The sequence below is a fragment of the Calypte anna genome, chromosome 6 (genome assembly GCF_003957555.1).
Source record: "Calypte anna isolate BGI_N300 chromosome 6, bCalAnn1_v1.p, whole genome shotgun sequence".
In the NCBI taxonomy this organism is placed as follows: Eukaryota; Metazoa; Chordata; class Aves; order Apodiformes; family Trochilidae; genus Calypte; species Calypte anna.
Window position 1 is genome coordinate 25,684,394 of NC_044252.1, and position 13,958 is coordinate 25,698,351.

The window sequence follows — 13,958 nt, forward strand, 5'->3', positions numbered from 1 at the left end:
TTTAGATCTACTTGCAGAGCTTAATGGGTTGATGCCCCGAGTATAATTCCCGTAAATACTGACAGCTTGTTAGAAGCCCAGCTTTTTTTTTTTTTTTTTTTTTTTTTTTTTTTAACTTTTAAAATATCAATGCTGCAATTATTTTAACTATTTTCATACTTTCAGAAGTGCTAATGTAGCCCAGTAAGTGACCAACTTTATTATTTGAAAGTGAGCTCACTCAAAGTGGACAGGATCCAAGATGTGACCCCAGGTTCAGCTGCACTGGCACCCCTGGATCCTTCCCTGTTTTTTCACCAGCTAGTGCAAGTCTGTACCACTCTACAGAGTTATTCTGGGCTAAGTGCAAGACTTTGCCTTTGTTGTGACACTTTATCAGCACTGGTTTATTCTACTGCCCAGCTAAAATCTTGCTTTGAGCCCTTGCTAGGACTGTTTCTTCTATGTGTTCCATATTTAAGTTTTCAAGCATTTTTAAAATATAATTTGTATTTGTTGCTTTCAGTTTTAAGGAATAAATAATCAGCATTTTGCTGTTGTCTTGTTGAAGCTTGTTTTAAGACTATATTTTGAATCTTTCTTTTCAGTTGAACTTAGCCTTCTGTATTTTTGAGTGGTTCCTATAGCTGTGCTCTGTTGTGCTTTCTGCAAAGTCTGTATGTTTCACTGTGCTTATTCCTTACTTACATGAATATCTTAACTTTGGTATATGTCACTTGTGACCATATTAACATTGTATTCTTTCTACTCAGTAAATCTTCTGCGTAAGATATAGTTGTGCAGTGATAATTCAAAATAGCTCTGACTTCTTAACTACTCCTTTGGGCAGCCAGTAATGCACTATAAAAAGTTCAGTCTGGCTGTGGCACCAATGTACTCAAATCTTATAGAGAAGGAAAAGAGTCTGAAGCTATAAAATTGTGTTGGTGACTTCTTTTTTTTCCCTTAATATCAGGGCACATATCCCAAGGAGTTCTAGAGACAGACTAAAAATTTTTTAAATTTTTTTTTTTCCATCCAACAGTGAGAGATATGAGAGATGAACAACTACCAAAGTTATGGGAACTATTTGTAACTTGTTCCCAGAGTTGCTGATTTCAGATAATTATTCTTTACAAATTAGCTTACAACCAGTGTTCTGACACACCAGCCCGAAGTTCCACTAATATTTACTTTCTCCTCTTCCTTGTACTTTCCGTAAGAGTCTTAATCCTCTTGCTGTGTCATCTGGCCCAGGATTTATCATGTTGTGAAGGATTTCATAATTTTCAATCTCCTTAAGCATGGAGTTAATCCAGTGGAAAACAGGCTATATTACAAATTGTGTTTGCCTTCCAAGAGTGTTGCCTACTGAGTGAGTTGGTGGTAGGAGACACTGAAGCTGCTTTGCTATTGACCTGTACTGTCTCCTTATACAACTCTTAATTTGTGCATACTTTTATATATATTTTAATCAAGCTGTATTTGTTTTTTAAAAGGCTAAGAAGAATTTTCAGAGTTATGTAAGTCAGGACATGTAACTGGTTCTCTTGTCATAACAGGCTTTCAAAGTTGGCCATGTAATAAGAGTACAATTACACAGAAAATATTAGTCATTTTGTAATGCTGGGGGTTTTATTTAGCTTTTTCAGACTATAACATTTAGTCTCCATGCAGAGAGAGAACATGAGAACAACAGTGAGGTGATTGCTCACCTACCTTTTTTTAAGGATTATTGAGATGTATGCTTTAGATGTATTTTTATCAATGGTTTTAACTGGAAGGTGGTTGGAAGGCTTTTCAAACTGTTTTCTCTGAAAAATGCATGCAAGTTGTCTGGACTTTTTCTCTTCTTATATTTTAAAATATAAGTTTTTAAAAACTACATAATAGGGTGTAACTAACCATTTTGTGAAGGTTATTTATAGAGAAACTGCTTTATGTATTTCATATTGGCATTACTTCTACTTGAAAATCTTTTACTGTGAAGCCAGCTAGTACATTGAGTTTCTGTTCTTTCTTAGCAGACTTCAATCTTCAATTGCCTTTTTTCTCCTTTGCAATTACAGTGCAATATAGTATTTAAACAAAAGCAAAGAAAAAAGCCAAAAAAAACCTCACAGAAAAACCCCAGCTAACCCCAAACCCTAGCATCTTCCTAGGTTGTTTTCTTAATTGTCTTGAACGTGCTTGCTACTTCAATGCAGTTATAAATAGGCCATAGAGAATCTTTTATTCACGACTATGAGCTTAATATTTGTCTTGTTTGGACATCACTTGTGGTGAGAAGAGTTTGTTTATTTTACCTGGGATTAGAATTTCCCTGAAGTGTAGTGCTTGGGGGTTTGAACTTCATTTGGTGAAGCGGTGCTGGAGTTGTCCACATGGTAGTCTGGAAGGAGTTTTTGCTTTCTGAGAAAGGTAGATTTTTGAGCTAGGAGACCTCTCTAGGTGGTGTGTTTCTGTTAAACTGATTAAGAGACAAGCAATTTTCAGCCAAGTTTATGCAGTACAGGAGAGTAAGTGTTGATTCTTTTAATAGGAATAAGATCATGAGCTCCGTGCTCATTAGCAGTTTTTTCTTATCTTTCTTACTTGAGCACATTTTTCTTTTAGGAAAACTTTCTTTTTCTTTTTCACATATACTTCTTACCTGGCCAAGGAAAAATCCAGTTGTATCTAAGTGAAACTTCCTTTCACCTTTTTTTGAGAAGTGTTTTCCATCACTGAAACAAGGTGGATTTGAATCAGCTCCGAGGAAGTCATTGTGCAGACGGCCTTAAATTTGGCCTCTTTGTTCTTGCAGATCATGATTTGTTGTATTGGTTGTTTATTCCATGTTTTTACCCTGGCATAATTTTTGAAAGAGCTGCTGTTGTGCAGGGCACAGTGCATCCATTCATGGAATAAATCCTTGCTGTCAGTTGGGCAGTGAAAGATCTGCTCCTGTTCTTTAGCTTCTGACCTGGTGGCAGTGTGCTTTGTGCCCAAGGTGCCTCTGGTCCCATGTACTGGGATGTTTTCAGTACTGTTTTATGGAGTTAACTGCAGTGTTGCTGGTACTCAGACCTCTGTGCGGATGGAACAGAGAGCCTCTCACCCAGGAAAATAGTTTGAAAAGAGTTTAAGGAGGAGACAGGGCAGATGGTTGCTGATGGGCCACAGGACACAACCAGTGGACCCTTTTGTTTCTGTCCTCTGTTTTTCCATACTTGTCCTCCCTTTTCCTAAAAATCCCATAGTTAACTCTTACCATCTGAAGTTGCTCTTCCTTGTATTCCTATGTGTTCATGCCCCATGTGCAGGAACAGCCCTCAGTCTGTGAGGTGCTCTGGAGAGCCCTTCCATCTCCTCATCTGTATAGGTCTCACATTGGCCATGAGGCTGATAGCTCTCCTGGGACAGCTGCTCTTTGGGTTCTTCCACCCAACTTCTCCTGTGTGTCTTTGCTCCTGGAGATGAGTCCCTACCACATCACTTTAACACTTGTCACCTTGTTGAGCAGACTGGATGTAAGATTTTTTATCTGCGTCATGGAGAACAACAGGAGAGAAGCACCTTGAGTGCTTTTTGTTGACCTGAATGCTCTTTGTGTTGTGTCTCAGCAATGCAAGTTAAAGTATTGAAAGAATGTTAGTACCAACAGCACTGCAACTCCCTTCTACTGCCCTTAGGGGAAAAAAGAACATTATGCTGTCAAACCATAAATATTAGTGCAAACAAGAGCAAGATTCCTTACTGAGTAATGAGAACTAAACGCTGAATATTTTAATATCTTGGAACTGCTTTCCTTACTTAAGTCCCTGTACTTCATGATATGCCTTTAACTTTTGCATGATTTCTCTGAAGTCTGAAATTTATTGGGAACTCCTCCTTTTCACATTCCAAAAAATACCAATGTTGCTTTCTAAAACAATGCCTGCATCTTTAATATAACAATATTAAGTAAGGCTGTCCAAACTGAACCAAAGTACTAGCTTGCCCTTAACTGGCTAAATAAGCATGGGCATCTCTACTCTTTTTTTTTTCCCTTCCCAGAATTAGCTTGTGAGATGTTTGTATCAAACACATAGCTTGCTGTTGTCAAAGTTTTCAGCAGGTGCAAAAATGAAGTGCAGCAAATGTTGCTGTAAAAACCCAAGACTTTATTCAATTTCAGCAGATGTAGAGTGGGAAGAGTCAAGTAAATGAGAAATCAGTATGATGAAATGAAATTTATGCCACATTTCAAATTTGACATCATTGGTTTAGGTCTGAAGTGAAAACAAATGAAAACAGCAACCATGAAATGAAAACTACTGCCCCAAAGTATGTTAAGAGGTTCCTGAGTAAAGATTTATGGGGTTGGTTGTTTTGATTTGTTTATTTGTTTGTAAAAAGGCAGAAGTCTTTTTTGTTTTGTTTTGTTTTTTCCTTCTTTGCCCACTTATTTTCATGAATATCAAAAAGATGCTTGTACCACAGAACATTAACTTTTGCTCAAATTTTTCTTAAGTTTTCTGTCTTCCGCATATTAATGGCACTGAAACATGTGGTTTGTGCAGTGCTGGATACAACATGCTTTGACTATTGACTCTTATTGCCCGGAGTACACTTGAATACTGACTTAAGAGAGAGGACACACAGTGGTGGAGGAGCTGCTTGAGCTACCTTTTCCTTTCTATTTGCCTCATTTCTAGAAAAACATCCCAATCTGGGCTAATGAATGCAGGAAACAAGATCAGTTAACAGTCTAGGAAAGATGGAATAATGAAGTTGAGGTTGGCTTTTCTTTTGAGCTGGCCTTTCAAAACTTTAATCATATGTATTAAGCATTGTGGCTACATGACACCTGCAACTCAATGCAGAGTCTGAATTCATGAATAGTTTATTATTTATTGATTCACCATTTGTGATTAGCTGCTGATCTAATAGGTAGACAGACTGCACATCACAACTTGCCCAAGCTAGTCCTGCAGCCTTGGGAAAATCTTTAAAGGATTGTGTCACAGATACAATGCTTAAAAATAGACATTTGCTCCTCAAAAGGAATTTGCTCCTCTTCCATATTGGTTACTCACAGAGTCATGCTCTGATACACAAATACAGTGACTTCATCTTTACAGGAGAGAGTTGAAGCTTTTCAAATAATTTGTGTTAATTTCACCTCCATCAGATGCAAAAAAATATGAATGTGTACACCTGTATTCATGCATGTACACATTTTTAAAACAATCCCAACAAATTATTGCTCAGACTGTAGTATGTTTATCATTAAAATAGGTAGTTTTATAAAATAATCACTCCTACCCTGTGATGTTTTAAACTTCTAGTCAGCCTGAAACAAGTGTGAGGTATTGGTTTTGAACTCCTGTTTTACAGCTTGAACTGTCAGAAGAAAATCAGTAAATAAATAGGATTTCCTCAGAGAACCTGTGAAAATTTTATTTGAGTTTTTAAAGATTGTTGATCAGGTTTCAGATCTGACTGAAATTACAATCCTGTAATGCCTTATTTTGTATGTGGGGCTTCATGGTAGCAGTAGCTTTTTCCTGATTGTCCTCAAATCTGTCTGATGCTATTAATCTCTGTGTGGAAGTTAGTCTCTTGAGCTGCACATCAAAAACCTTGATTTTTTTTTTTTTTTTTGTGTGTGTGCTTTTAGGTGAGTTGTGTAACCTCATAACGCTGGATGTAGCGCACAATCAGCTTGAACATCTTCCAGAAGAGATTGGAAGCTGCATGCAAATCACCAACCTTGACTTGCAGCACAATGAGCTGTTGGACCTGCCAGAAACCATAGGTATGTGAAGAGGCTGTAGAAGAGAATGTAAATCACTTTTGCAAAAGGTTCATTAAGAGGGAAAAAGTTAAGACTGAGTATTTGGTTGGTAACTGTAGAATGGCTGGTGCTCAACTCAGGTCAGCTTAATACTTGAGATCAAAAGCAAGGCATCCATGGTGCCTTAAATGTAGTTTCTTACTTTATGAGTTACATTATTAAATCTAACTGTGCTGGAGAGTGCTGTGTTGTCTAAGAATTAGAGTTAGACAGAAAAAAAATCCATTACTTACTCTGATTTAAGATGTTCTGTCATTATGAATTAATATCTACAGCTTGTAATGAAGCTGAGCATATAAAGGAATAAAAGGCTAGAAAACTCTTATTTGAAGTGTAATACTTTGGCAGATAGTTTTAACTAAGGTCTTTAGCTAAAGAAGAATAGAACTAAAAAGATAAATGTTTGAAATTAATTCTGTATATTCAATGCTTTTCCATAGAACCACTGAAAAAACCTTTTAAGTGCACAAAGTCTGTCTTCTAATGCAGTAATATATAGAGTATTTGTAACTTAGATTGGGAATAAGACTGAAATAAATACTGTCCTGGTTGGCTTCAGAATCTCATATAGGATGAAACAACAAAATATGACTTTTCCTAGTTAATTAAATCAGTTTTAACAGATGGCACAGAAAGATGCATGCTGTGATTTTAAGAAGAAAAAACCCAAGACCATCATTATTTTAAGCTCTTCTTGTCACCAGAACATTCTCAGAAGATGAAATGTTATCACTTTAGCTAAATGTTCAATATAAATATTGTTTATATACTTGAATGCATCATAAAGTGAATGAGCAGAAGAGTGAAGAAAAACTTAAAAACATTCCAGCTTCTCTTCTAGCAGTAAATTGTTGAGTGTGGAGCTACTGTGGCTTTTTGTTTAGGAAGTTTGACCTGAACAGTTTACATTGATAAAGTATCCATTGGATCTTAAGTTCTTTCCTGGACTGGTATTTTTAAACTATGGACATTCCATCCTGTTCCAGCTGGAGTTTGCATCTAACTTACACAATTCATATTTTGTAAATCTTATTGAAAGTTGGTTTAAATAAAATTTATGTGTACTGTATATACCATATTTAGAAAGCGAGTTCTCTGAATAAACTGCTAATTATGGGAAAATTAAAGTGTGAGATTTCCATTGCCAGGGCTTGTAGACCACTATTGTTGGTTCTCCTACAGAACAGGAGTATGATTTACTGAGTTTTTTAGTGGCTGGCAGTCACTGAGCTCAAAGGACCATGAAACTCATATAATGTGCTGCAAGACTTAAGCTGTTGAGTAACTTGTGATAGACAGGAAATTGCTGACTATGCAATCAAGAGAGTTTGGACTCATCTGTTTCTTCAGAAAGTTATTGTAAGCTAGGTGGTTTGTATTGAGTCAGGTTTATACCTGGTTAGACTGGATTTCTGCTTTTCTTTGTTTACTTTTTCCATTGCATTGTCTTTATAGTTTTTTGAAGTTACTTACTTTTAAATGTATGTTGCTGTCTCTTTACATTTTATTTAAGCTAAATACCTGTGCTATATAGCTCTACGGACCACCAAAGACAGAGGAAGAATGGCAAGAGACAGCAGTGTTCTCTCAAGGCTTTAACCTTACACAAGTTCAAGTTTTGCTTTACTGGAAAATACCTGTTGTTTGTATTCACCAACATGTAGTAGCCTGAGCATTTCTGTTTAGAGTAAAAACTTAACATCAGAAATCAGCACTTGTGCCACTTATAGTTCACAAACAGCCACAATTGAATACTGAGGGGAAAAATTTTAAGCTCCAGCTGAAATGATAATGATCAACCTACATCAATGCATGGTACAAAAAGGCAGCCGTAGCCTGTTCAGCAACTTTGGCTTTTTTTTCTTAGCCATTGCAGTTTTGGTTCAACATGAAAGCAAGTTGTGGCTTGATTTTTAGATTACAACTTGCTCTGTGGTTGGGGCTGTTCAGGGAGAGACTCTGAGTACTGGGAAGAACCCAGGAGTAAATGGTGCGTGGCCTCCTGGCACACACCTCTGGGGGCAGCTGGGGGACAGTCTTCCCAGCTGCTCCATCTCTCCCTGCAGTTTCTCTCTCTTTTACTCACTGATACCTACCTGGTTTTTTGGCACAGGAGGCTTTTCTTCCAGCATATACAAATGCCAGGTTTTGGTATGCTCAGTATCTAAGTGCTGTGAATGTTTCCCCAGTTCAATCAAGCTGGGGTGGGGGGCTCAGGCTGAGTACAAAAAAGACCAAGCACATTTGCTCATTATGAATATTTAATGTACTCCAAGCCTTCTGTTACAGAGCAGACTTTCTGCTGTCCCCTCGTCCCCCACAGACACCCTTTTGTTGGAGACCTTTGTTTTGTTTTGTTTTGTTTTGTTTTGTTTTTTTGTTTTGTTTTTTTCTCGAGAGGGATCTTTTTGTCAAGCTGCTTTGAAAAAGAGCCCTTATCCTTTTCTATTTCCCCCTTCACTTAAAAAGGGACCCCTTCCCTCCTTTCCCCACCCAAAATCCTTGCAAAACACTTCTTAAATTGACTGCTGGACTATCTGACCAAGTTTTGTTTGTTCCACAGAAAGATTTGTGGACCTGCCAATGAAAAAAATAAAATGAAAAAGGGTTTGTTTTCTAACTCAATTCCATACTGCACGGTGCCAGAGCAGCGAGGAAGGGATGTTGGAGGGGTGAGATGCAGGGGAGGGGCAGGGAAGGGATTATGCATCAGTGATGATAACAGAGGTGGCAAAGCCAATATACCCACTCTGTAAAAATACAAAGTTCTTGTTTCAACCAATGATTTATAAGCACACTTTTGTGCAGTAACAAATGTTGATTTTAGATATTGGTTGTCAGGAAGTGACCTAATGTCTTGCTTTATAGTTATTGGCTTAATACATTCATATCTGTATTTCTGTTGATTGAAAATTGTAAAGTACTTTGTATATTAGATCACTTCCTGTAAGAAAAATGAACTCTGTGGAACAGCTTAGCATATTCCAAGTGTCTCAAGTCTAGAGACAAAATCATAGTGGGATCTTAGCTGCTTAATGTTTTAATTGCAGATTTACCCTCCCACCCCCATGCTTTTTTTTTTTTTTCTTTGGTGGGGGGAGGGTGGGTAAGGGGGAAGGAAATTGATTGCTTTTATTTGCTCAATGTCTTATCTCTGTGTACTTAGTTGGCACACCTATATATCCAGAAGGTACCTAAAAGAAGGTGAAGAGTATAAAGTTTATGTTAAAAAAAATGGGCTTTTGAGACAGAGAGAAAGCAAATTTTGGGTGGAGTAAAGTGTTTCTTGGGATTACATGCTAGCTTAGAAAATTTTTGTGCTGCAAATACAACATTGTGAGCGTTCTCTCTTTGAACTTTTAATTTTAGCATTCTGCACAAATGTGTTCACAATTTCTTATTTAACAGCACAGAAACACTTATTTGAGAAGGAAATTTAACAGAAACAGAATGACAGCTTAAAAAAAAAAACAGATTCTTCATCTGTTTGGTAATTTTCTAGTTCTGTGGGTTTACGTGTGCAGTTTGATTATGGTCTAATGTGCCATATTCATGGACATTTAAGGCAACAGACATTTTAATAAGAAAAAGAATAGTCAGCTGAAAATGTTCCAAAATGATACTTTAAAAGTGCAAAAAATTCCATCACTGGACACAGTTTCCAGTGTCTGTCATGGCACTGTTCCTAAGAGATGGTTAGGAAAATGAAAGGCATATTTGAAGCCCTGCAGAATATTCCTGCCCTTCACCGTGGCACATTAGCTCAGAAGTTGAAATCACAGCTCTCATGAAAGCAAATATTATGTGGATTAGCTTTTTAATTTCTGCTGGTGGAAATTGTTCTACAAACTAGGCTTCTAACTCAGTTTGCCCCCAGTGCACCTCTGAGAGCACTGTTGTGCTTTTGGAACATTGAGTTGATAAAACATGAAGCATCAGGACCAGAACCAAGCACGCATAATTGGTACAGCTCAGGTTATAAAAATAATGTTTGAGAGCTGGATGTCCCTAGAAGCCCTAGTAAAGATATTTCTGTAGAAAAGTGAACTGCTTTAAGAGATGGTGTTTTAAGTTTAGCAGGATTAGCAAAAACTGGAGAAGTCTTACTCTGAAACATCTGACAAATGTGCTGGTTCTGATGAAACTCAGCAAAGGACCTGCAGCTCCCTCAGTGCTCAGGGGTGATGTTTCTACAGGACTGAAGGGTTTGATGTTACTAATTATTTGTCTCTGTGAAGGAGCAGAGTGCATGGGCTCCTGCTGAAGCTTTGAGGGCAATATTCATATTCTTAAAATATAAGCAGGTGACCTGGTGCTTTGGTCTGTGTGTTCAGTACTTTGCAGGATCAAACCCTCAGCCATAGGCTCACACTGGGACATCTGGTCAGCATTCAGTACTTTGTCTAAGGCTTTGTTCTTGGGCTGTGCTGTTAATGGGACATTTGAAACTAGATTCTGCTAATAATGGGCTATTGCAATAAGCTTGGCTGTGGTGTGCTCTTTTTTTTTTTTTTTTTTTTTTTAACCTGGTGGAAAGCAGTGGCTCCCACTCTCACTTTTGGGCTATTATAAGGCTCTGCTAGTTTTTGTGGTGGTCTGAAAAAGGGAATGAATTTTCTGGTTCTTATTGGCTTCCATTCTGCTCTTAGTAAATACAAAACAGTGAAACTGGCTAGAAAATAGTGTCAGGAAAGTGTAAGTGGGAAAGGACTGCTCACAGCCTCCTCACACAGCAGGGCAGGAGGGATGAAGCAAAGCTCTGTGGTGTCAACCTGAAAGCAGTGAAAAGTAGATTGTACTGCATGCAAGGGGTAGGGAAAGCTTGGTTGTTGGTGTTCACACAGGTGGCTGTAAATGCTAAAAGCTCAGAAGTCAGTGTGACAATTGTGCAGAAGAAAAATGTATTATTTGCTGCTACATGCAGGAAATCACTGAGCGTGGTCTCCAGAGGACCCTTCTTACCCCTAACATTCTGTGTGATTCTGAGCCACACAGTGTTGAATCTCCACTGGCTCTTGGAGAAGTTTCAGCTTGTACTTCCCCTCCTCTTAGGTCCCCAACTTAGGTTCTTCTCTTGGTATCTGCTGTTGGCCATTTTTTTTCTGGAGAGAAAACACTGGGTGGATCACTAGTCTGAGTGCAATAATTCTTATTCCTTAATTAATTACAATTATAAATTTATATTAATGTGTTACATATTTTATGTTTAATCTGTATAGTAGGGCAGACTTAAAAAATTAAATGTATCTATCACTTTGGAAAGGTTAATATATTTTTTGCACTGCCCGTTAGCTATAAACTGTTCTTCAGTGTGATTTAAATTTATGTAAATCTTTAATTTTGCAGTAAGATTTTAAATAGTTGGTAAAAAAGGCGAATAAGACTATAAAAAGTAAATGAAATAATTTAGTAGCTTTGTGTTATTTTAGGTAGTATGAATTGAGTAAAATGTAACACTTTCATTTATAACCGAAAATCAGTCCCAAATGTTACTTCTGACTCTGTTGCAATGTGCAGTGGTTTTGTATGTTTGTATCATTTTCAGCTGATTACAGTTTCCTTTTTTTTGTTTTAATAAATACCTGTCCAATGCAAGCCCAACACAGTTAAATATGTATGTGCTGGTTTTCTGTAGAAGTTAGGGTAGCATCTATTGGCTTTTTGATTCTGAGTTTATTGATTTGAATTGTATTTATGAAAGTATTTTTTAATTTTTATTTTGGTTGCATATTCTTCCTGGTATGACTGAGACAGGGACAGTTTGTTTTAGTGAATGTACCTATCATACAGTAATTGGATGCAGAAACCAATAGGTACAGATATATTACAACTGCACTTCAGCATTTTCAGTATGATTTGTATACTGCAAAAAGAAAAAAACCCCCGTAATCTATCTTTCTTTATGTATAGAAGCAGGCACAAAGGAAAAGTGATTCAAAGGAACACATCAGAACAGAGACAAGCAGGTTGATTAGTTACAAGCACTTTGATGAATGTGTGTTAAATGAAGCTGAATTTTTATAGCTTAGACAGTTACAGAAACATGTCACTAAGAGTTTGTGCTCCCCAGTCTCACGCAGGTGATGTGCATGGTGTGTGTCAGATACTTGAGCCTCTGTCACTCACTTTGTGCCAGCATCTTGCAAGCATCTTTCACACAGTCTGCAGTGATTATGGCTTTGAATCAGAGCTGAAAAATAACTGCTGACAGGTCACGCCTTAGCCTTAATTTTGAAATAATGAGGGAAAACCTGTCTTTGGTTGATACTGTTAGACTGAAAATAGATAGCAATCTCTGTGCTTTCTTCAAATGACATTTAACCAACTAAGGATGGTAGGGATTAATTTTAAATTTAAGTTAAATAGCTTTCTAGTAGATTACATCCTTCATGAGAATTCCTAGACTTTGTGTAAGAAGCATAATGCACCTTGGTTTGAGCAGGACAAAAATGATGGATCCTGCTGACCTTGTAATTTGTGAGTCTAATTTTGCTTTCTACGCTGGCCTCATATATAAGGAAGTATAGGTGGCTGGAAAGAAAAATTATTAAAATACACTAAAAATCATTTTACTGCTAAACCAGTTAAATCCACAATTCACAGAAGTCACATTTTGTGTTGTGTTCAACTGTACCTTTGTATTTGGAAGAGTATAATTATATTTCATGCTTCGGCTTTTGTAGTTGGTAGCAATGCTCGGGAGGGCTTCTATTCTCTTCCACAGTTTCCCTGAGTTGTTGCCCTCCCCATCCCATCACCTTTTTGTTCCAGTCCCAATTTTCCTAAAACATCAGCCTTTAGCCAGAGCATATGGAACATTCCCAGCCCTGTTTGTAGATAGGATTTGACCTCTCTGATGACTGACACCAATCTATAGGCTTTGCTTTAGGAAGGAGTTGCTCCCAGATCAGATGAGTAGTTTCTCTAGGGTTCTGTTCTCTTTTCCCCTGCACCATGCTCTTCAGGATGCTTTGCCAGATCAGTGACTTCACTCTGCCTCAGCACTGGGCATTGCCAGACATCATAGAATCATAGAATCATAGAATTGGCTGGGTTGGAAGGGACCTCAGAGATCATCGAGTCCAACCCTTTTATCACCGTTGCGGTTGCTAGACTATGGCACTGAGTGCCACATCCAGTCTCTTTTTAAATATCTCCAGGGATGGAGAATCCACTACTTCCCTGGGCAGCCCATTCCAATGCTTGATCACTTTCTCCGTAAAGAAATTCTTTCTAATATCTAACCTAAATCTCTGCTTCTGGAATGCAACTGAAGGTTAAAATGGTTTATCTGAACCCTTCTGTTTTACTCTGCAGCTATCAGGGGAAATGGTTTGCTTTCTGACAAGAAAATAGATTAAATGTGTCAACAGTTTCTTTCACCTAAAAATCTGTGAAAGGGTTCAACAGTTGTCATGGAATATGGCCAATATCTGGGGAAAAAAAAAAAGTACAAAGTGTGGTACATCTTCTGTGGCATCTTCTGACTTACTGCTATTTTAGGCCATACTGAAATATTTGAATAGAGTGTTTAATTTCTGTGCATAGCTGGAAATCTCTAGCTTGTTTCTTCATGCAGTTTTCAACTCTTCTAAGGCTTTATATCCCGTCTGCTTTGTAACATAGTCATTGAACCTCTTTTGTTTTTTTTATTCCATGTTGTCACCTTTGTTATTCTCTTCACAAGATTAATGTGATGTGATATATTAAGCTTAATTCGTGTTTGTTTCTTAGGGATTTTTTAAGTGACAAAGTGTAATTTACTTGTTTACTTGTTTGCTTTTTTCATATTTTAAATTCTGGATGTGCCTCTTGCTTTTCATATTTGTTAAAAGTGACATATTTTTTTTCTTAGAAGATGGTACCTTAGTGAATTAAGTGAATTGTACTCTGTGAAATAGTGTGTGGGTCATGTAAAACATTTTTCTAAGATATAGCTACCCACTAAAGTTTAGTCAAATCAAAATCTAAGAGTAGTTACAGAAGTTAAAATATCAGAAATATTGAATAGTGCCATGTTGGTTGTAGCAAGTTCTTGCAGTTATCTAATGTGTGCTATAAGGTTTGTGTATACTTTTGATTACAATCTCATGGGGTTTTGATGTGCATACTCTTTTAAGTCCAGTTTGTGTTTTTGTAGTTATCTGCAGAAGAGTTT

The 13,958-nt window shown here is 37.3% G+C and overlaps 1 protein-coding gene across 5 annotated transcripts in view; it reads left to right on the top strand.

Annotated features, from left to right (window-relative positions):
• SHOC2 (SHOC2 leucine rich repeat scaffold protein) overlaps positions 1–13,958 on the top strand; it is a 62,818-nt gene that overhangs the window by 33,249 nt on the left and 15,611 nt on the right. For all 5 annotated transcript variants that reach the window (XM_030453292.1, XM_030453294.1, XM_030453296.1 and 2 more), the window contains exon 3: positions 5,624–5,761. In XM_030453292.1, the coding sequence (XP_030309152.1) occupies positions 5,624–5,761 (138 nt within the window). The remainder of the gene's footprint in view (positions 1–5,623; positions 5,762–13,958) is intronic.